The 24,614-nt window shown below is 42.7% G+C and overlaps 1 protein-coding gene across 3 annotated transcripts in view; it reads right to left on the bottom strand.

Annotated features, from left to right (window-relative positions):
* Positions 1 to 24,614, bottom strand: part of MAMLD1 (mastermind like domain containing 1) — a 128,386-nt gene that overhangs the window by 29,321 nt on the left and 74,451 nt on the right. For all 3 annotated transcript variants that reach the window (XM_051969347.1, XM_051969345.1, XM_051969348.1), the window contains one exon: positions 16,305 to 18,041. In XM_051969347.1, the coding sequence (XP_051825307.1) occupies positions 16,305 to 18,041 (1,737 nt within the window). The remainder of the gene's footprint in view (positions 1 to 16,304; positions 18,042 to 24,614) is intronic.

Consider the following 24,614-nt stretch of genomic DNA (forward strand, 5'->3'; position numbering starts at 1 on the left):
TCCCAGGAGCCTCTCCTTTGGACTTTTCTCCTCACTAAAGCACTTAATCATATATTATTATGTATTACATTCAACTGCGCATCTGTCTTTTCCATTGACACTCCCTTAAGCTCTTGGAGAACACGATGTCCCTAAGGCATGATCTTTGGTTTGGAAAGGACAGAACAAAATTGGCTAATATGGAGACAAAACACAAGATAAATAGCGAGATAGTAAGAGAATACCCAGCTCCCTTCAATAATGAGATCAAATCAGCAGATACAGGTCAACAACATCCCGGAGGGTGAATGAGGTGGTGGATTAACATTGTGGTGCCAGTGTCAGTGATTTTTGCAAGACAGTGAAAAACAGGAGAGAAGGATGGAAAAAGGCAAATATTGCTGTGATTTTCAACAAAAGGGCAGAAAGTAACATCTACAAATGACAGGCCTGGTGAGCTTGATGTCAATCCCTTGCAAATTCTAAACCATTATTAAGGGAATAGTTAGTGAACATGTAGAAAACAAAATGGTGATCACAAAGAACCAATATGGCTTCATCAAAGAGTAGGTCTTATCAGATTACAGATTAACTTCATTTCTTTCTTCTCTTTTTTAAAGGGTTACTAGACTGGGATAATAGGGAAATTCATCAAAATAATTAACCAAGATTTCCTGAATTTAAAAAAAAAATTTTTTTTGTTGATGCCTTTAGGTTTCATATCACACTCATTTCCAGTTATTAAAATCCTTCGCCAACCCTTGTTTATCTAGAGTTTAGCAAAGCAATTGACAAAGTTTCTCATGCTATTCTTATGTACAAGATGGAGAGATAGGAGTCCCATGAAAAACCAGTTAGGTGGATTTGGAAGTGGATGAATGATCAGACCCTGAAAAGTAGGCTTTTATAAGGTCTACATTGGAATGCCCCAAGTATCTGTCTTTGGTCTCAATTTGTTCAAAATTTTCCACAATAACATAGATAAGGTCATCGATAGCATTCTTATCAAATGTGCAGATGACTGGAAGACAGGCGGGATAGCTAAAACTTGGGACATCAAGTTCAAAAGGTGTCTCTATAGCCTAAAACATTAGGTCAAATGTATGGTTAAATTTAATAGAGATAAATTTGACACAGGTTTCAAAGGGCAACTTCACGAGTATAAGGTGGGGAAGGCTTGACAAGACAGCAGATCATCTGAAAAAAGACCCGGAGACATTAGTAAGCTTAAGGCTCAATATGAGTAAACAATGTGATGTGGGAACCATGGAAATAAATTCGGACTTAGGCCTTGTTGAAAGAACCGAGTAGCCAGGACTCAAAACCATAGCTTGGTGGTTTCTTGGTGCCACAATTTTAGGAAAGACTGACAATCTAGAGAGTAACTAGGATGTCAAAAAACTTTTGGGGGGGGATCTTTGGGACCATAATGCCTGTAAAGATCTATTGAAGAAACAGGAAGTTTAGTCTGGTGAAAAGAAGACTTAGGTGAGACATGATAGATATCTCGAAGTATCTGAAAGGCTGTTTTATATGGAACCAGATTTGGGTTTGTTCTTCTTGACCTTGGAAGAGAAGAAGGAGGAACGAGTCCTCTTTGTAAAGAGGCAGATTTAGGATCGAAGAAAACTTCACAACAACTAGAGCTAACCCCAAATAGAGGGAAAGAGTTGCCATTCACCAGAGATCTTCAGGCAAATGTTACAAAACCCCAGGCATTTTACAGCAAGAATTCTGGTTCGGATAAAGATTGGACCAGATGCCCATAGAGAACCTACCCAACTTTGAAATGCTGTGATTCTGGGACAGAGCCCATGTCGTATTGAAACTATATGTTTTCCCCCATACATAGCACACTTAATAAATGTTTGCTGACTGGGGGAGAGTGTGATTGACAGTAGAGGTAAAAGAAAGATTAGCATAAAGAGCAAGTCTAGAAGTGACCTGGCAATAGGGTCAACATAAGTATTCCTAGAGGCTGGGACAGGGGCATTGAAAAGGGGAGAAGACTATGCTCTTCACTTACTAGGAAGCTAAATCATGAGGTAGATGGAGCATTAGATCTGGAGTCAGGAAGATCCGAGTTCAAACCCAGCCTCAGATTCTTACTAGCTGTGTGACCCTGGGCAGATTATTTAACTTCTATTTGTCTCAATTTTCTCATCTGAAAATGGGGATAATAATAGCACCCCTATCTCCCAGGCTGTCATAAGGATAAAATGAGATAATATCTGTAAAGTGCTTTGCAAATTTTAAAGCACTATATAAATGCTAGCTACTACCACCACCACGACTACAATGACCACTATTACTACTTAATACTATTACTATAATGGTATCTTAACTTACTACTACTACTAGTTCAGGATTTTTGTCTAGGCCCTTTCTTGAAAACATTCATGTAGTTTTAACAGGATACCCTATAAAGGAAGACTCAGAACATAACCTTTCAAGCTAAGCTGTCCTGGATACATCTGGCCAAAACATTGCAATGTATCCTAGAGAGACCAATCCTGTCAACTTTTCCTTGGCTCCAAGATAATACTTAGTTTAATTCACACTTGTAAGAAAATAGACAAAACAAGCTCTGAGAAGCTCATTAAAACAAACAACCAACAACAAAGTAGTGCCACCTTTCAGTAAGGCTCATGGAATATTAGTGTTAAAGGTCAGGACCTTAGATGTCATTAACCAACTCCCTCATTTTAGAAAAGTGAGGTCCAGACAGGAGAAGGCATCCATTTAATGTTACCCAGGGAGTGAGGGGATCATTAAGAAGGATCACAATGCTTAAGAATTTGAACTCTGAAGCACTGTCTGTGTTTCAATCTTGCTTGCAGTTTTCCTTATCGACAGGCTAACTCTTTTGAAAATGAAGCTCAAAATCGCCCTGCATTATATACTATCAGTCATGTTCAGTCAAGACGTGATAAAATCACAATGTCCCCGTTCCCATTAATCTTTAACAGTCACCCGTTGTCCCTTAATGGAATACTGCAAACATCTGAGCAACAAATCGTCTATTTAGACAATGTCAATATATAATTAATAATAATATGATAATAAATTGTCTAATATGCCATATGGACTTGGATACTTGGTGGTTTGGGGTGAAGCAAAAAAACCAAATAAAACCCCCAAACCCCCAGTGGAATTCCTACATAGAAAACGTGCAGAGCTAATCTCTAGGAAGCAATTAATAGCATCGGCTTCCTAAATGTGAACATTACTCAAGAACTCTGACAACGGATTGAGGTTTGATTCTTGAAAGTAATAATTATAAAGCAGAATCCAAACGTCTCTAAGAGTCATTCTAGGATAAGACATCTAGACAACTAAGAGATTTCCTTTTGGCTTTCCAGCCCTGATCTAGCACTGTCTTCAGAGAGAGCAGAGCAATGGACAGACTTACTGTGCAAAGGTTGAGAGTCATTTTACTTCAGGTACTTCTTTCCGGTGGTTGAGCTGCTAATGGTCTTGGTTTGGTGCCCCCAGGCCAGTGCTCTCACAGAACACACGCTGATGCCAATCTAGCTCTAACAAGTCCCAAGAGGATTTTCCGGATTCCTGAATAGCCTAGTGCCACTCAGGCTCCCTAGCTCTGAAGGCCACACTGTCTGTCATTCAGGGTCTTGGCGCAAACCAGTGCTTGGATTACGGCTCTACCTTGAGCATGGCCACAGGTGAGGCTAGGGTTACAGAGAACCCAACTGCCCAGGCAGCCAGAAGGAGAAATACAGTCCAGACGGCTTAATTCCAATGTTCACTGAGCCCAGAGCCAAAGCCACTGCCCAGAGCTACACTTTGCAACCTCATTTTGCTCCTTATTGCAATCAATGGAGCAATAAAGGAAGTCATGGGCTATGTCTGGGGGGTTGGGATATACTTATTCTGCCAAATGGCACATTTCCATAGCAAAACCTAAATGGAGCTTATAAAGGAGCAGCTACCAGCAAAAAAAAAACAAACCCCCAAACCCCCAAAACACCTACAAGGAAAACCCCAAAGAATGTGAAAATCTGTGTCTACCAGTGGGGATGAACCAGTTTCTGACACTGTCTTCCACATGGGGCAGAAAGACTGAAAATACCTCAATGATGGCAATGTTTTCCCTTCGAAAATACTAAATATGAAATCATATATCAAAATATTTACTAGGTGGTAGTTGGGGGGATATACAATGGGCTTAATTCTTTCTATTTTATACCCAAATTTCTCCAAGTCCTCCTTTATCTAAGGGGCTAGTCTAGAACTTCAGGTTCCCCAACTAATATTTCTAGGTTCTGTCAACAACTTCTCAAGCCCCAAAGTGTGCTTCTGTAGTAGTTAGTTTGGGAAAGGTTGCTTTCAACCAACCTTTTGGTTCTTGTTAGCTTATTAAAATACATTTACAGCCAAATGTTTTTCCCAATTACATTTGAAACATTTTAAATGAAAAAGTGATATAGGCTTACCACTTAGCCTTCAAAACCTGGGAGTTTGATACTAGCCTTGTCAGAAGGAATATGAGAGTATTTCCCATACTCTGGGAGACCCTCTACCTAGACACTGACATGATTCTGTTGATGTTGGGAATCTCTGGGTTATACCAGGGTAGAGGACACTGATCCGTCTGGAAATGGAAGAAAAGTCCTCAGAATAGTGGTTGGCAATTCTTTGGGGGGATGTCTTTGGGGTACTCTTATAATTTGCTGCTCTTACTATTGTACTTGTAATGGCACACAGAGGTCATGGTTTTCCTTTGGAGGGGCAGGTATGAGCCTTGCTAGTCCTATTGCTTTCATAAAGAGAACCATAAGTGAAAGGAATAAAGATGAGCGAGAGGAGAGTTGAGTAAAAGTGATGAATATGGTTTTAGTTCCCTTTCTGAACCCAAGGCCACATGGGTCCAGTAACACCAGAGGAGCCAAAGGCCCAAGCAGTGTTTACTAGGGAAACCACCTCAGGATACCTAACAGACATGGGAGTGTTTTGTCATTCGAGCCTGGATTTTTGCTGATGCAAGTTCTGAGTGTACAATGAAGAGCATGATTTCCCTTGAAGATGCAAAGAATGACTGCATTTTGAATGTGAATTTCTATGAACGTAATAATTGTATGAGGCGCTTGAAAAAAAATCCCAAGGTTTTGAAATGGAAAGTCTCGGCAATCAGTTGGTAGAAGGTATGAGTTATTATCTGAAGAGAATCTGACATTGGCTCTCACATTCAAATCTCAGGTCCTGGGAATGCTCTTCATTTGTGGCTGAGACTTTCTAACGTGGCTCTTGGTCATTGTCCCTACAAGCACACTGGCTCCCCCACAAGGCCCCACTTTCCCCGGCTCCCTAGAACCATTTGTCCAGCTCCAGTTTGAATCAGTACTGTGAATCATCCTCATGCACTAGAGAAGCCATGAAACAGACACTGAGACAATATCAGTTCCTGTTTATAGTCACTGCTTTGTTCCCCCACCCACACAGAGAAATTTCTCCAAAATGACCAGAAAGAGAAAGAAATTGAGTTCATTTTTTTTACCAGGAAAGTTATTTCTAGGTATTAAAAATGTACAGTAATCCATGTCATGCATTTTTCACTGAAGTCTGAAAAAATGATAAATTAAGGAAAACTCCAAGGATCCCTGTGATACAAGAATTGTACCAGTATTAAGAACTCTCATCTCTGACTTAAAAAATCCAAGTTTCTCCTTCACTTTCACATATGGCAACAAAATATTGTTGTTAACTAGAAAGGGATCAATAAGCAATTAAAACAATTTTTTGAGGGACAAAAACTAGAAAGACAAGTTTGAACCCTCTTTCTTTTCCCACGTTCCACAATTTATCTTTGAAAAGGTTGCTAATGAATGGCTAAGGGCCACAGAGAAAGTCACGAATTATTTCCATTCAGGGGGAGCTGGTGTTATAAAACATTCCTTTCACAGCTTTGCTACCTGGATATCATCATTAGCAAAATGATCAAGATGGAGACATGCTCTGTTTCTTGGTCTTCTGTATTAGCTGGTTCTCTGATCTCAGTGGTAGCCTTGATTTCACAAAAGGAACTGACTACCTATCTTTATGATATTTACTCAACTCTCCCAGGGATGCAGATGATAGAGTATGTGTCCCTTCCTTTCTACTCAATCACTCCACTTAGGAATAGGTGATACAAAAACTTCTGTGGCATATTAGAAGTGAGAAAACATGACCTAGGCCTTTCCATTGGATTTCCCATTTGTTTCTCCACCCACAAAAAGAAAGAAAAGCAGAATGGCAAGTCAGTTGGAAGGATGAAGGGTTAAGATGAGTGATGAGTGATTCGGGCTCTAAGCTCCTCAACAGCAACAGTTAAACCTTACTGATGCAGATAATAATAATGTTGATAATGATGATGGAGTACCATTTTATATTTATATGGCATTTTCCCCACCACAATCCCAGGAGGTGGTCCATGCAAGTATGATTATCCCCATTTTATAATGAGGAAAAAATGAAGCTCAGATTGATTGGAGACTTGAACTGTTAAATGTTGAGAGCTGGCATTTAAGCCCAGGTTCAATGGTCTTTCCATGGTAGTAGAGATAATGTTCTCAGTTTCTGACTTTCCCTTGCCATTGCAGACACAACTAAATTCAGGTTTAGAATTGTGTACCTTAATTCCTTTCATTTTCAAAAAATGTATTTTCAGCCTATATGTGGTACACAAGAAGGAAATTTGACACGAAACCTTGGTAAAATGGGAAGACTACGCACAAAATAGCGGCAGAAAAGTGGCTTTCCATGAGAGAAGCACCGATTCCAGTCCAAGATAAGCTTCGTTAGGGTAGGGACTGGTTTTTGTTTAGGTGTTTTTCTCCTCCGTGCTTTATGCTAGTAGTTGAATTGAACTGAGCTAAGAGGGGGAAAAAGGGTTGTCTTCTTTGCAGGGCATTTCAAGTAATATACAGAAAATACTGGCATCTGTGAGCATACCCAGCCACAGAGAAAGCCCTGGCTGGGGAAGTCCCTTGCTAGTTCTATACTGCTTTCAGCTTTAAAAAAAATCTCGCTACTTTTGATGTGGGGAAATGGCATGATCTGTCCTTCTGGTGCACAGAAAAAAGCATACCTCATTGTGGGCAAAAAATAAAATAAAATAAAGACTCAGGCAAACATAGGATGTTGTTTCTGATTTGCATCAGAAAGAGGAAGGTCTTCTCTTGAAGAGATTTGAACATTAAGCAATATTGATATGGTGGAAAGGTCACTCACTGGCTCAGGAGTCAGAATATCTAGTCTTAGCTCTGCTATGACCTCGGGCAAATTCCTTGCTTGCATCAGGACCTCAGTTTCCTCCTCTGAAAAACAGGGGCCTGGATTACTTGAGTTAGTGCAGTATAGTAGAAAGAATGCTAGATTTGGAACCAGAGATCCTGGGTAATTCATTTAACATCTCTGGGCTTCAGTTTTCTAGTAAACTGGGGAGAGGGTAGATTGGATGACCTTTAAGGTCCTCTCGAGCTCTAAAAATCTATGCTCTTCCATCTAATCCTACACGTCCTAATGTATTTGTGTCTTTTTTTTATCAGGCTCTGAGCTCCTTTAGGCAGGGGCGTTTTTGTTTTTAATTACATCTCTGGCACTTAACACAGAGCCTGGCACACAATAGGCACTTATTTATTATTCAGTCATTTTTCAGACTCTTCATGACCCCATTTGGAGTTTTCTTGGCAAAGATACTGGGATGGTTTACCATGATCTTCTGCAGCTCATTTTACAGAGGAGGAAATTGAGGCAAACAGGATTAAATAACTTGTCACACAGCTAGGAAGTATTTGAAGGTCTAAGGCCAAATTTGAACTTGGGAAGATACTTTCTGATTCTAGGGTCAGCCCTCTGTCCTCGGTAGCACCAGCCAACCAGCCAGCCCTCCAGGCTCAGCACTACCCACTGTGGCACCACCTAGCAGCCTAGTAGGCACTTAATAAATACTGATAGTGAGTGTTTACGCTAAGCTTGTTGAGTGACTAATCTGATGATCTCTAAGCTCTTTTCTGGCTCTAAAATTTGAGGAGTCTATTTTACCCTCTGATTTCCCCTTCAAAATGAAAAGAATTCACAGTAGAATAAATGAAAGTATTTATTCCATAACAAAACGGGGAAAATCAGCTAAGGGAACTTGTCATCCTAAGAGGTGGTGGTATAGTTGCACACCCGAATACATGTAAAAAAGGTTTGGATGACTCTATGTCGCTAAATGGCCCGAAATGAAGAAAATTGGAAGAATTCTTGTTTTCTTCTGAATTCTTGAATTTGAGGTCATATTCTCATGTATGATATCTTGCAAGAGCTCTTGCTTTCAGAAACAGAACCGGAGTCGGAATGGCCATGGGACCGAGTGTGAGTTCCAATGTTCCTAAATGACACTGGAGGTTAGAGGAACGCTTGGTATTATCATAAGAGTCTTAGTCCATCCTCTGAACAATTCAGGCTTTGCGAAATTGACATCAACAAGACCTGTTTATTGGCACTGATCTTTTAAATTTGCTGTAGTCACAAATGAACTCCCTTCTACCTCCCTGACTCAATCACTGAGAACAACCAGGGGCTACAACTTTCAATGGCTCTGCCATCTCGCTGACATGGACACTCCTTCCACGAGTACAGTGTAAACCGTCCATACCTTTTCATCTTGTACAAATCTTGTCTAGGTCCTTTTGTAAATTCCCCATAATGGATTTAACCAGCATGCTAGAGGGCTTCCTCTGGGTCTTTGAATATTTCATGGAGACTAGCCCAGCACTCTAGCTGCCCATCTGTTATTCCTCTCTCGCACTCCATGACATGACTGACCCACCTCCTTTTCCAGTTTCATATATATACATACATATATTATATATGTATGCATGCACACTTGTGTATTTAGAGATAGAAATTCTCTATTTACATATCCAAACATGTACATATGTGTTTATGTATGTGTGTGTATGTATATATAGAGAGAGATCTATCTATCAATCTATCACAGTTGCCACTTCTTGAAGTCATTGTCACTAGTAGAGTGCCACAGATTACTTTCATACAAGTGCATGTGGAAGAATATCCATATATGTATATACATGCTCATGTGGAAATGATAATTAAATGGGGTAGAGGGTAGGCAGGAACAGACCTCCCAAGGAGGAACTCTTACTGGCTCTTTTTCTACAACTGATAGTCTTAGAGAGATTCCTGAGACACCAAGAGAATACTTGCCTCAGCATACATGGCTAATATGTGTCAGAGGTGGCATTTGAACTCAAATCTTTTTTATTCTAAAATCAGCTCTCTAGCCACTAGGTCATTGCCGTTCTTCTGTTGTACATCCCTGCAATCTGAAAAACAAAAATTTCCTCCCTTTCTTAGGATCTGTTAAGTAAAAGTAATGTCTTAAAAATATATTAGGAAAAGCCTAATTTTGCACCCTTCCTCTCTCCCTACCCCAACTTAAGTAAATTTTATTACTGGTCTTCTGAAACCCAAACAGCCTAAGAGGAGGTTTCAAAAAATGGTTGCATTTTAATTGATAATTTAACAAGTTCATTAAAACTTGATCATCAAAAAAAAATTCATAAAAACTGTCTCCTTATTGTTTAATACAGCTCACATGACCTTGAAGGTTTACAAAGTCAATGAAATATTATTATCCACATCTTACACATGGAGAAACTGAGATGCAGGAGCTAAGAAAGCATCAGAGCTGTAAACCCAAGTTCAGTACTTTCTCTATTACTGTGAAGCTTCTGGATTTTTCGTGAGATCTCTGCTTAGATTACCCATCATCTCTCCTGATTTTTCCATTTAGAATAAGGATGGCTTTTCCATTCACATTTTTCCCTTTAGCATAACGGATGATGACAACTCCAGAATATATGTACAATGTGAAATGGCTTTAAATTTCAACACTTGATCTTATTCTTTTTCTCTAGCCAGGAAAAAATAGAAGTTGAAGTTTAAAAGGTTAATATTTGACTTCCAGGCCCATCTTAAATTCCTACTTGAAAAAAGTAAAATGGCTTTGAAGTAAAGGATCACTGATGTCTCTCTGATAGCAAAAAAAAAAAAAAAAAAAAAAAAAAAAAAAAAAAAACCAAAAAAACCCCCTGCTAAACTAAAAAATAAGATATCAGATTCTTAGTCAAACTAGTCTTTTCAAAGACCGAATTTCCCAAGTCCCACAGTCTGTAGAGCTACGTTTCCTGACAATTCGAGAGAGCTAACTTTTTTTTTTCAACCTTAAAACACTTGCCTTTGAGCATCAGATGATGAAATGAGATGATATGTGTAAAGTGCTTAGCACAATGTCTAGCACTATATAAATGTTAGTTATTATTATTACTGAGTAGTCCCATCCTCCACCTCTACCAAATAACCCAATGTAAAACAGTGAGGCGGATGGACAAATTAGTGTAAATATAAATATAAAAAAAGCAGTCACTGGGGAAGATGTTTTCACATACATAAAAACAAGCTACATAGAGGTCAAAGGCCAGGTTCAGCATTGGTGCTTTTTCTAAAGCAGATTCCTCACTAGCATCCTTTATTCTGAAAGAAAGACACTTAATTAGCTGAAGGGCTTGGTGCTCTGCCTTCAAAAGCATGCTCCTCTTCCATTCTCTCAAAGGTCTCTGCTCTGACATTATGCTATTATCAGCATTAGCCTTTGAAATCAACTCTGCTTTTTTTTCTCTCTAGGGAATTAGAAGGTAAATTTAAAAAAAATTACATTTTTTCCTTGCTTCTATCAAAAATAAACACACAAAAAAGACACAAAGGAACATGGAATGACAGAGAAAGCATTCCCAGGGTCTCCTGAAACTGGTCTAATGTCTTGGGAGGGGACTAATTTTGCTGGTTTTCAAAAGCCCGTGTGAGGTCTCTCCAGACCAGTCAAGAATGAACCATGAAAAGAGGGTTCTCTCCATATGAACTAAGCTGGTTTTCTCATTTTTCTCTTCAGTAGGAGGACATGATATAAGGGTTAGAAAAAAGTCAATTTGTAATGTTAATTAAGATGACATTAATTCAATCTGATAAGTCTGCTCAACTAGTAAAGCCCAAACCAAAGCAATAGGCACCGAAAGGAACATGGGTTTCCCTTATAATTCCCTCCAGGGAAAAAACAGAGCCCATGAGTTTTAAGAGACTAAAAGATCCATCTGGCTCTCCCAACTTAGGCTAGATCTAAGCAATCTCCCAATCATCATTTTCAAAGTAAAACATTCAATCAACCAGTGACTTGGCCTACAGGATATTACACAAAGGTGACTAAAACTTTATCTTTAAAATGTACTGAACTGACGATAAATTCGGTGAACTTAAGAAGACTTTCCCCTGTGACTTAAAAAGTGTCCTTTTGTAGACTCGTAACAGGATCACAGATCTGACTGGGACATCTAGTCTAACCTTTTTATTTTGCAGACAGGGAAACTGAGGTCCAGAGAGCAGAAATGACTTTTCTAAGGTTTTCTTTCTGTGTTTCCTATTAGCAACCTCACCCTCAGCCATCAGTAGAGCACTGAATTAATTGAGAGACAGACATTTAAGTACTCACTACTCGGTACTTCACTTTGGAGCAGATAGACAGCTCCTCCTGCCCTTGAGCTTACAGTCTAGACAGGGGAGACAACATGTATATACATGGGTATATTTTTTAAAAAAAGGACACCAGGTAATTTTGCTGCAGAAGCCAGCAGCGGCTGAAAAGATCCCTGCTGTCATTTTCTTCCACGTTTGAAAAACAGGCCTATTGTTGAACTTTCACCTCCTCTCCCTTCAGGAATCCCACCATGGGTGCAGAAGCAAAACCAGCTGGGCCAAATTTGTGACTGCTTGTGCCCAACTTCCTTTTCAGTTGAAAGGAGCAGTAAGGGGTACAAGTGAGCAGCTGGGGACAGGATTTGCCCTTCCTATGCTTATTTTTCCTGACCGTGAGCACTGCCAATCGTGTTAGGTGTCAGCAGGGGTGCACCCAGCCAGGAGAATGGTGTTTACTGGAAGCTTTGAAATAACAGGTGGCCCGGAGGAATTTTTTACTGTATCCCGCCAAACTATTTCCAATGCTTGGGGAATCCAAAAAAGAGTTCCAGGTTTTAAATTATTGCTTGGCCTTCCCTTCTTCCTCTCAAATAAAAAATATAGCGTACAGGTAAATCATCATTAGCTATAATCCCCCTTTGACATCCTCCTTCAGAATGTACATTCCTGGAGGCAATATTAACAGTAAGACCCTTTACCATATCCCCCGATACAGACTGTGCTCTCATGAACAGCTGCCAACATTCCCTCTGGAGGGAAGGAAGGGTTTGGGGAAAGGTGAAGACTAGAAGTTCTTCAGATTTACCAGCTGTCTGGTCAGTGGATGGTTTGGGGGACTGACTGACTGAAAGGGATGCAATTAATTAGTCACTGAAGATATAACGTTGCATCACAAACAGCCCCATATTCTATGGGGATTTTATCTGGCCTCTCCTGTTCTTCCTCCCAGTCAAAACACCAAAGTGCTCCATCCTTGAATGTGTTACTTTGCAGCTAGAGCCCTTCCTGTGCTCCTCTTTCTGTCCTTCAAAGGTCAGATTTCATACTTTGGGTTCACTTTTTTCCCCAACCAGTTACAACCCATATTTCTTGTCCACCACAAAGCCGTAGGAAAAAGGAATGGGGATACTCCACAACATACTGAAACACACATTTTTCTGCATGCAGGCATATATGTATAATATTTTATATATATTTATGTATCTACACAATACACATCACGGATACGCAAACACAGGAGCTTGACGCCCGGACCCCGCCTCCCCCAACATTCTTTAGGATAGTGTTCATTTCCTTTTGGGCTTCTGTGTTTTTGTCTTTGAGCAATTGTAACTCTTAATCACTGGTTACCATGTGCAAAATCCAAGGTGGTGTTTCTTAATCCTGCTTTTGCAACACCCTAGGGTAGCTCCGGTTCTCTAAGGGGCTGAGCTGGTGGAGAAAGGGGTGTCCTAAAAATCTCAGAGCAAACTGAATTGTACTCAAGTTTGCTTTTTAAAAATGAATATTGGCTTTCAGCACTCAGGGGACAGAGGGTGGGTTTCACAAGAGTCAGACCAACAAGGACAGTCTCATAGCACCTTATAGGATGGAAACCCTCCCAGCTAGAGCTCTCTCCTGTAAGCATGGGCGTGAATGGCTTTGATTTCTTTTTTTGAGTGACTTCACTTAAATCAGTCACATGATAAGAAAATGAAATTCCCTGAAGATGCAATGTCCTCATTCTATAGCAAAAGATGGACTACTGTACATGGCTGGAATTTTCATTTATGGCAAAATGTTCCTTCCCAGGGATTTGCTTTCTATTTTCCATTCAGAATCTGCTCTTAGAAATGATGATACGGATTTTAAGCAAATGTTCAGCCTCACAACAGCGCCTGCCATTCACAGGTAGCTCAAGGAGTTGTAATTGCCTGAGAAGGAAGGCCCTTTAGTGGGTAACGACTGTTATGTAAGTTTGGGCTTGTAAAAATCAATGAAACATTGGGATTTATCTGACTGGAAATGAGAAACATGCAGCATCTATAACCATGCCTCAATTACCCTTATCTTAGCCACTTTCTCCCAATTTGCCTCCAATATGCTCTCGCTGGTACTAGTTTCTCTCTCTCTCTCTCTCTCTCTCTCTCTCTCTCTCTCTCTCTCTCTCTGTCTCTCTCCTTCTCTCTCTCTCTCCTTCTCTGTCTCTGTCTCTGTCTCTCTCTCTCCTTTTGTCACTGTGTCTCTGCCTCTTTGTTCCCTCCCCTCCCCCCACTTCCCTTCCCTCTCTTTTCTTCCTCTGGAAAAGCTGCCACAACCAAGTGCGGAAGCCTGGGAAGTTATGTGGGGAAATCGCACAACCCCAAAGTCTGTCTAGTTAACAGGAGATGTTGACATGCCGTGACAGGAATCTTTCTTGGTACTCCTTGACTAGGAGGATAATATTCTCAGTATAGAGGTGGTAATGGAGTGAAAAGGAGGGAATAAGTCAGTCAGTCGACAAGCATTTATTAGAGAGATAAATCAGGGAACTGGGGAAGAGCCTCAGGGGTCTGCAGTACGATAGGCAACTCATTGGCAATGCCTTGCCCGGAAGAGGCACTGAATAAATGCTTCTCTGGATTGGGTTCTGCAGTGACCACCTCACACAACTCCACATGACGCAGAACAGAGCCCCAGGGCTATCTTGGGAAAGCCAGGGGTTCTCCGCCTCCCCATGCCGTCCACCCACATAAAGAAGAGCACTGAGGCTTACCTTGATTTGAGGTGGAGATGGGCAACTCACACCCTTGGCGGGAGGGGGGAAGACCTAGTCCTTCAGTTATAAAAAGGACACTCCCAACCCATCCTCGCAGAATCCTGCATTCACATGGAACCTCAGAGCTGGAAGAGACCTCAAAAGCCATTTATTCCAACCTAGAGTGAAGTGGGAATCTCCACTGCAGCATTCTTGGAAAGTAGTCACTCATCCTGGGCCTGAAGAGCGTCAGTGAGTGAGAACCCTCTGGCCTGGATGTGACCCCCTCTACTCTGTGACAGTTCTCATGCTTAGGCAGCTACTGAAGATGACTGGCTGCCACATGAGGGAGAAGCTAGGAACTGTGTGGTTTGGTGGGGGAGAACACTCTTTGCACTACTGAGTAAATAAAGACACGGGAAGAAGAGAACAGCCTAGCACAGTGGGAAGGAAGCTAGACTTGAAAGTCCAAGGACTTGATCTAGAACTTTGGCTCTGCCATTTTGTGTGACTCTTGGCAAATCTGCTCACCTCCCAGGACCTTGGTTTTCTCTTCCGTAAAATGAGAACACTGAACCAGCTGAAGGCGCTTAACCTAAAATCTAGGGAGAATGTGATTTCTTTTGATAACTGCATTTCAATGTCATCCTCTAAATCACATTGTGTGCATTTAAATCAAATCACAGAAGGACACAGTAATCCTCCACCAGAATAATGCCTGAAATTGCTTTCATCAAAAGAAAATTTCTGTGGATCACCTCTTCTAACAAAGGGTGGGTCTGACTCAATTACCCTTCCTTCCATAGGGCTTCATTTGACAGGTCATCTCTTGAAGAGATCTCAAGATGGAGGAGACAATAAGTTTTCCCTAAGGTGACAATAGAAAAGAATGAGTGTCTTCATTGGGGAAGAACAGGAGTAGTCTGAGACAAGACCTCCTCTGGAGGTCCCTAGGCAAGTTGAAATGACCCTGAGTTTCCAAAGGCTATTCAGGGAAATCTAAATTCTTGCTGGTCCTACCAAGCCAGAGAGGCTTCTGGGACAGTTCCGGCAACACATTACATGTGGATCCTTCCTCACCAGAAGGCTAGATACCGAGTAATACATTTACAGGCATCCCACGATCCAAGAAAGCCATGTATCAGAGAATAATAAGGCTTACAATCTTAGTGGAAGGAATAGCCATCCCAATGAAGGCAGGGATCCTGTTAATCTCTTTGGGCCTTCTCCTTCGTGCACTCATAATCTAGCCAAATTGGCTCTCTGAGTCCACGTATGATATTCTGTTTCCTGCCTCCAAACCCATTCGCTGGTGCTCATTTGTGGAGCACATGCCCTCCTCATCTCTGACCTTTAACATTTCTAGCTTCCTTTAAAGCTCTGTTCAAGTGCTGCCTCAAGTGCTCCCTGATTCCTCTCGCCCTACCTAGTGCTAGGGTTCCCACTAGGATGGTAAAAAAAAATGACCTTGTATTATTTATTTGGTGTATGTTTCATATTTCCTAAAATGTTGTTTCCCCTCATAGAATGAAAGCTCCTTGAAGGCAGGGACACTTTCATTTTTGCATCCCTAGCACCTAGCACAGTTCCTGACATATAGACTTCATAAAAGTCTGTTGTTGAACCGAACCTGATTTATCACTAAGTAAGTTCTGGTTGAAGAGCGCCCTGGCACGAATGCTTATGGCAGCAAAGTTTAAATAAATAAATGATTGTATCTCTTGTACAGTAATTTTTTCCAGTGGTGTTATTAGGTTTGCTGAATCAATCCCCTTATGAGCAAGAACACCTGCTAGCTAGAATAACCCATCTACGGCCAGGGTGTGCCAAACCGCTCTCACTTGGGAAGCTGCCTCACCTGAATGGGGGCCCAGATCAGTAACTCTGACCTCATTAATGCTAAAAACCAGTCAGACACACACAATCGGCTGGCTTCAATATGCTTTCCCCCATATCGAGCCCGATCTTGGGGTCAGGATGCCTAGATGCGCTCTCCATAATTAGGCCACAATAGACTATAACATTTTCCCAAGTCAGCAGGAAATCAACAAAAGCCAATCCGAGATTCTCTCACCTGTCTAGGCTGAGAAGGCAAAGAGGCAGGTGACATATGTCGTTGGGTCCTCTGCGGCTGCTGCATCATCTGCTGTAGCAAAAACTGTGTACTGTTGGGCTGCTGGGCCTGCAGCTGCTGAGTGGAGGCCTGTGGAGGCTGCTGCAGGTAGTGGAGCAGGGACTGCTGCCCTGAGCTTGAAGTCATGGTTGCCACCTTCTGGGGGGCTGCCTCAGAAGTGAAGTGGGACAGGGGCTTGGTATTGCCAAAGGAAAAGGGCTCCTGACTTCCAGGGCCTTCATTCACCAGCCCGGACTGCAAGCCACCGGAAGCTTGCTGTAGGATCACACTAAGATTTTTCGAGGGATTGTTGCTTATGGTCTTATACAGCGGGTTCTGCTGCTGCTGCTGCGGCTGTGGTGGTGGCGGCGGCGGCGGCTGTGGCTGCTGCATGCTTGCGGGGGTACTGACGTTTGAGATCAGAGCGCCCTGTGGACTGAAGGACTGCTGATGCAGAGCTGGGCTGGAGAGCTTGTCTGGACGGTATGGTGAGGATGGATTGGTAGTGACCATGCTCGAGACCAGGCTGCTCGAAGGACTCTTGATACTGGTAGTAGGGATGGCCGGGGAGGTCAAGTTGGAAAGCATGACATTGGGAGGGCTGAACTGCTGCTGTTGCTGAGTGAGAATGGGACTGGACATCATCTCTGAACCAAAGGGCCCGGAGGGACCGCCGCTAGAGTTGCCGCTGACGGAGAGATTGGAAAGCAAGGCAGTGGGAGAGCTCTGGAGGTTGCTCCCCGGCAGAGTGGTGGATGATATTCCAGACACCATGATGCTCTGAGGGCTGTACGGCTGTTGGTGTGGCGAGGACCCCGGTGGGTACGGTGGAGAAAGGCCCGGAGACGCCATAGTAGACCAGCTGGATGTTGGCATTTGCTGTTTTGTAGAAGACACTTGCTTGCTGGCTGCCAGGGCCTTCAGTTGGTGGGCGTGATGCCAGTGAGGTCCAGACAAGGTGGGTAAGGAGCCAGTTAGCATATTCCGGGGCTGGCACTTCGTCTGGGTTGTCGAAGAAACGGGCGAGGTGGTAGGCTTGCTGGGAGGATGAGCCGGGTAGCTCGCTCCTGCCGAGGAGGGCCGCAGCTGAGGCGACCCGCTTGTCACCGTCTGGCCGCAACTAGGAGAAAACTCCTTGCTGGTGACGTGGTTCTCCAGGTGAGCCGTTTGAGGAGAAGGCTTAGGAGTGCTCCTCAAGGTTGGTGGTGCAGAAACTATCCCGAGTGGTTCTTCTGGCTTGCTCCCCAGAATATTTTCCAGATCGAGATCATTAGGAGAAGGGTCTGGCATTTTGGTTAGCTCTTCCAGGAGATCCTGAAGCTCCTGATCCACAGTCTGCAGACTGTTTCCTTTTTCATCGTAAGGAGCCATACTGTCCGCTCCGCCCATCGACCCTTTCTGTCCGACCTCTGTATTTGGTGGCATGCTGAACGAAGATCCAATGTCATTATCGTTCATCTGATTATTTTCCAGTAGGACCGAATGGTCAGCCATGCCCATGGAGGAGGAATTCTGATCCAGAGGAAATGGCGACATCTGTATCTCGGTACATGAGCTACTGGGGTTGGTACTCTGTCCCATAGAAAGAGTAACATCATCAAGGCAAGGTCTCTTAATGTCATGAGGGTAAAGGTCATCAAACGAACTGCTGTCGGGAAAGTTGTCTCCTTCCAGTTTCCTCTTAATGGATCCCTGGGACTGAAAGAAAAAGATAATAAGTATTTGGCACATCAGAGCAGCAAAGGAAATTAGTGAAACGGGGCTCTTCCAACAGAAGCCAGCTGCTGAAACGAGACCTTAAAGGTAAACCGGCCCCGCCCCAATTAAAGCAAGCAGATACGGGAGCTGGATGATATTTTTCTCAGCTCGTTTCTTTGTCTCCTTTTCTCCTAAACGGTTTTATTACATTTCAAATCGGGCAGTAAGCCCCTTACGTATTAAGCATGCCAGATAGTTATGTAAAAAGTCTTCTTTGCCCAATTAATGGGAGAGTGCAATGAAACGAGGCAGAAATCATCAATTGGATGAGCCGTTGCCAAAGCCAGACATTTAAGAGCTAACTAGGAAAAATCTAAGATATTTTTTGATTCCTCAGAGCCAGTATGTCTGAAATAATCTTCCAAGTGACACATGTTCCAATTTTTTGGTAAGTGACATATCAATATGGACACTAAGCTTTCAAACCGTCTCCTTCAAAGACGCTTCCTCAATCACCTTACACCTCCCGTCTCAGCTCGGCACTTTTGCCCGGGCCATCTGTCCCTCCGTGCCTGGCACGCACTGCCCTTCGCCTCACCCTTGTCCGATTCCCGGCCTCCTTTCGCACAGACCTCAGGTCCCCTCTCCTGCATCTACCGTACCGGGTACCCATCTCCCATCCCCATCTCCCCTCCCCGAGCTGCTAGTCACCTTCTCCTCCTCCTCCTCCTCCTCCAATTGTCTTCTATTTCCTTATTGCCCCAGCCCGACACACCATTAGAATGTAAACCCCCTGAAGACAAGGGCTAGTTAATTTTTCTTTGCATGACCCATTCCTGGCACGGTGCCCGGCACATAGTAGGTACTCAACCAATGCTCGTCGTGGAAGCGAATACTGGACAAATGCCAAACAACAGATAAAATCTTTAATCTGGAGGACGCTACCAAGCCTTGGACTTAAAAATAAAGTGAAGACATTAGTCACTCAGTCCATTAAATGAGAGAATTATTCATTCAGACCTCTTGAAAAATGCTCCCCGAACACAATGGTTCTTTCACTGGTTTCATTCCTCATGCCAGGCCAGACCTTCCTAAATACAATTTTCTGTGGCTATCATTTTAATAACCACACCCTGTATATCAATGGGATTAACACCACAGCCACAAGTGAAAAGGGACAATTGTGTGTGGGGGGGAAGAGAGATAGACTACCTGCATCCTGATTAATCAAGAGAGGAAAGGAGGAGAGAGAATTTGAAATGGAGCTAAATGCCAAGGGAGGGTAGGATGGCTCAGATTAGACAGGCTTCCTCTTTAACATAGCTTTAGATAACTTTTTTTTTAAAAGGCAGTCTTACAAGGAAATGTAAGGTTGACCTAATGATCCCCATGTTTCTTTTCTGACTAGCTTATACTTAAAGCTGAGCTCACAGCATGGATACCGTACACTTGCGAACAATAGAGAAGGCAGACAGCAGTCCCCCTTGCGAGTCTAATTTGGGCTTGGAGTTCTAAATGATCACCTGTCCACTTAATAAATGTTTATTGACTGACTGACTGATTGGTATATGGAGAGTTCCCAGGCAGAGTTCACAAGCAGCTGTGTTTAAATCCCAGGTCAGGAAGTTTTAGTCTCCTTATTTCACAGCTTCAAAAAGTAGGTTTCTCCCTACACACACGCACGCACGCACGCACGCACACAAACATACCCCTGGTGGCAGTCCAGAAATGACTGCTTAGAGTTTTCCCCAAACCTGCAACACCTCTAAAGGATAGCAGGCTCTCACAGAGGAGACTGCCAATCCAGGACAAAGGGGCCTGAAACATCTCCAAGTTCTCTGTGGGCAGGACTGCCAACTAGCAGGAGGAGAGAGAGTGGTTGATCTGTGCACAGTTCTAGAATAAAGAACTTCACTGAAGGCAGAGAAGATCGGGCCAGTCAAACAAGCAAATGCTTCTGGGACCTTAGCGAGACACTGCTAAGTTGGGGAAAGGGCAATGGAATGGGAGCAAGAAACAGGCTGGAGGCGGGAGGGCAAGTAGGTACCACCTATATTTCTCTCTCTCTTTTATTGCAGGATATATAGTCTTGAAACCTGTTCTGGAACAGGAGAACCCAGGAAGTACTGCCCCAAGCCTTTCTTTCTCTACCTTCTACCCCCAACCCCATGCCTTTCTATCAGCAAGAGAGAGGACCCTCAAAGAAACAAACACCAGTTATGGGCCACGAGACATTTCTCCTCTTTGGGGTTCAAAACACTGAGGTTTGGAACACTCCAAATCTTGGGACAAGAAAGATGATTCACTATAGCCAAGGCTCTTGGGTAACCCGACTGTCCCTAGGGGCTAAAATATAGGCCCTATGGTGCCAGAAGTTTCAGGATATAGTGTAGTACTTTGCCTTTCTCGGGCTTACTTTCAAAGGCTCCTTTGATCATACTTAGAAATCTTTTCGAGACAAATGTGTTGTTTCCAACTTTATGGTGAGGGTTTGCAAATGCTAGTCATAAAACTTGGACCTCACAGAGCCCTAGCAGTACAATTCAAATGCTGACCAACTTGAAACAAGGCCTTAGTAAAGAAGGATTGTAGAGAGCCAAGAAACAGAGGAGAGGGAAAAGAAAAAGAAAAGTGAACCCTCTGAGCTTCAGCCTTTCAAGCTAAGCAGTGGACAGGCCATTAGGCCAATTATCCAGATACAGTTTTCTCTCTCGATTTAAAAATGAAAAGGTTTGCTTCAGGGTTTCCTTCTCTGTTGTCACATGATCTGTGACTCCCTGGAGTCCATGATATATTCCTATGCTCTCTTTGCCAGAGGTGGGCCAGAGCTCTATTTTTCTCCAGCCCCACTCGAAGGCCAAAGGCCAAAATAGGTACACTGACATGGCTCTGGAGTGTTCTGATGAGAACGGAGTTGAGAATTTCACAAAGACACTTGCCATTTTAGGTCATGTGCTTCTAACTGCTGCAAACTCCTCACTGTTCTGGTTTGACTTCCAAAATCAGCACTACAGGATTCTGGGTCAACTAAACTCCATCTGTTGTTTTTGGCAGATCCTTAATCAACCATTCCTGGGTACTTCTAGACCAGGGGTTCTGGGGCCCGTGGATAGATTTCAGGGGGCCAATGAATTTGGATGGGAAAAAAATCCATCTTTATTTTTACTAACCTCTACTGGAATTTAGTATTTCCTTCGATGATTAAAAACAAAACAAACCCAAAAAACTTTATCACAAGAAGTGATCCACAGACTACGGGTGGACATTTACAGATAGGGTAGATTTGGGTAAAATATAAAGGAAAACTTTCTAACAATTACAGTTGTCTACAAGTAGCACAGGAACCAGGATGATTCAGTTGTAAGAATGCTGAATTTGGAACCCAAGGATCTGGATTCAGATCTCAGCTCTGCCACTTACTTTGTCAGAGCAGACAAGTCTATTTTCTTCTCTGGATGTTTCCCCATCTAGGAAATGAAGGGATTGGTCAGGAGGGGATGTCTAAGGAGACCTTCTAGTTCTAGAGCTTGTGAACCACTATGGGATGTGTTGTCTGGGAAGACAGTGAGTCTTCAATACCACAGGTTGTGAGAAGACCATTGGTCAGGGATGTGGAGAAAGGATTCGGCCCATTGGAAATAGTTGGACTGAGTGGCCTTTGGGGTCCCTTCTTGTGTTGAGACTTCCTTGTTACTCTGGATAATTTTCATATCGCTTTTGCCCCTTCCTGTTTTTTTCTTCTAATAATGAAGACAATACGAGATCCTAGGCTGTAAGAGCTAAAAGAAACCTTAGAGATCGGATGGACAACTCCTGTCATTTCTCCCCCATCCTTCTCTCAAATACCTCCTCTTCCGTCCACTCACACGGATGCCACTCTAGTTCAGGTTCTCGTCACCTCTCGTCTGTATGATTGAAAGAGCCTGGTTACTCTGCATCAAATTGCCCAACAGTTCGATCCATTCTTTGCTCGACTGTCAGAGTGATTTTCCTAAGGCTTAGGTCCGGCAAGGTCACTCTCCTTTATTCAGCAAACTCCAGTGGCTCCCTAATATCTCCTGCTTCAATTATATACTCTTCTGTTTGGCATTTAGAAGAACTTTGCACACCACAGATTCATTCCTCCTTTTTTTTTCACTTCCTTGCACATTATTTCCCTCCACACTTTATACAGTCCAGATCTATCACCCTACTTGCTGTTCCTCTTTCATGATATCACATTTCCCATCTCTGTGACTGGAATGCTCTCCCCTTTGCAAGTGTAAACTCCACCTATTCCTCTCTTTTGCATGCCTCTATTCATATACATATTTTCCCCCCATTACAATGGGAAGGGAGAGCCTTTTCTTTGTAACCCCAGAACTCAGCACAATGTAAACACTTAATAGATGCTTGAGCATAGTCCAACTCCCTCACATTAGAGAGACAGAAACTAAGGCCCAGAGAGCAGCTCTGACCCGCCAAAAGTCACACAGTAAATCACAGAACCAAAATTCAAACCCAGCTTCCTGGCTCCTAGTCCAGTACTTTGCTTTTGGGGGTGGGGGTGGGGAAGGGGGACAATTATGACAACTAGTATTATTTGGAATGAATGATTTCATACCAACATCAATTTTCTACACGCTGCAGAAGTTCAAATTCATTCGCAAAAGCAAGAGCAGAGTAGACAAAGCTACCAATGTGATCTCATATGACTTGATAAACAATCATTAAAATTCATTGCAGAGCATGTGATAGTTCTCCCTCCCCTCAAATTATTAGGGAACAAAGACAGTCCTTTTGATCTGGGCCAAGTTCAGCTTTGAACTCAACATTATTTCTAGTCTACTTTGAAAATATGACAATATGGCTACTTTTTTTTTAATGGTCTTAGAGAATGAAAAAAAAAAAGGCAAAGGTTTCTTGGAGGTGGTCTGGCTCACCAATGTACAGGCCCTGTTCACAATGCTAGCAAAGAAGGGGGAAAAAATCCTAATTGTTTGCACTGTTCTTTCCGAAATCTACCAGGCATAAATTATGAACGTTTTGTTTTGAACTTCCTACGCTTTGAGGTATACAGGAAAAAAAAATCTCCCTTAGTTCCCTTGCAAAAGCTGTCTATATTTTCTGCTGGGTGAGGGATAGAATGACAGAGCTGATAACTAAATAAACATTCCACTCTATGCCACAGGGGCACCTCACTTTGGGCACCGAGAAGCAGGATGAGCCCTCATCAAATTGGGAAGTGGTTTGGCCCGGGCTTCCAGCTCCCTTTCTTTAGGTTCTCTCCCCACCCTCAGTTTGTATTTTAATTAAAACAACAACAACTAGAAGCTTATGGCGGAAAGTCAGAATCAGCCTAATAGGTAGGGAGGTATTTGGGGGTTGGGTTGTCTTGGATGGGGAAGGGGAGCCATCTTTAGGGCTCCGTATCCCATACACAATCCCACTTGGCAGGGGGACTCAAAGGTCCCACTGGGAATGCATTTCCCAGTACTATATCTACTTGGCAATACCCAGAGCCAATCACAGCATCTCTCTTGGTGAATTTCAAAGGCCTCTAGCTACAGGTAGTTTTTCAGCCTCTACTAGAGAATGGCTCTCCCAGCCCATCATGGTCCTAAGTGGAAAGAGCACACTCCAAATTTAGTGCTCTTTATAATCCACTCGCATGGACTTCTCTGGGTCTAATTTTTCTCTTCAGTAAAATTGGGGGGGGGTGTGCATCAGATGATATCTAAGCTCCTAGCCAACTTAAACTTTATAATCCCCTGACCATATGAACCCATGAACCTATTACTTTGGACTCTTCACTGAGAATCCCTGCAAAGAATACCTCCAAACATAGTTCATAGAACTCGGGGTAGAGCCTTCCACAGAACCAAAAATCTCTTTGTTATGTGGTTAAACCATTGCTGACTTTATCTAGTTGACAAGTTTATATTTTAGCATACTGGATTTTCTTAAGCACGATTTTGCTCTCAAGAAACAGCTCATGTAGTAAACTAGATCCTCGAATCAGATCTATATTGTAACCTCTTTTGCGAGTGGCCAGCACAGCATGTGAGGGGCTCAGGCTCACTAACGTGGCCCAGCTTGCTTGCTAGGCAAATTTTACCTCCTCCACAATGGCCAATATCAGTGAAGTCAGCACTTCATTTTGGGTCTATTGAAAATCATTCTCTGCACTTCCTTCCCTTCTTTGCAGGGGGTGTGTGTGTGGTGGTGGTGGGGGGAGGGAGGATGACTATGGATATGGAACACTGCATATACTGTCCTGCTTGATTGATGTGTGGATTAGTTTTGCTGAACTGCTTTTTTCTCCTTTCTTTTTTTCTTCTTTGTTATAAGGGATGGCTCTCTGAGTGGGAGAGAGGGAGGGATGTACTTACTGAGAAAAGAAGGCAATGGAAAAGCAAAAGATGTCAATGAAATTAATTTCAACAAGAAAAACGATTCTCTCTTCTCATTTCTGCAACTTAACAAATATGTAAACAACTGATATTCATCAGCTGGAATATCTTCTTTCAAATTCTTTGGACACAAGGGTTTTCTCAGGAAAAAGCTCAAATCAAGGGGAGAGATGGGGAAAAA

The sequence above is a fragment of the Antechinus flavipes genome, chromosome X, assembly GCF_016432865.1.
Source record: "Antechinus flavipes isolate AdamAnt ecotype Samford, QLD, Australia chromosome X, AdamAnt_v2, whole genome shotgun sequence".
In the NCBI taxonomy this organism is placed as follows: Eukaryota; Metazoa; Chordata; class Mammalia; order Dasyuromorphia; family Dasyuridae; genus Antechinus; species Antechinus flavipes.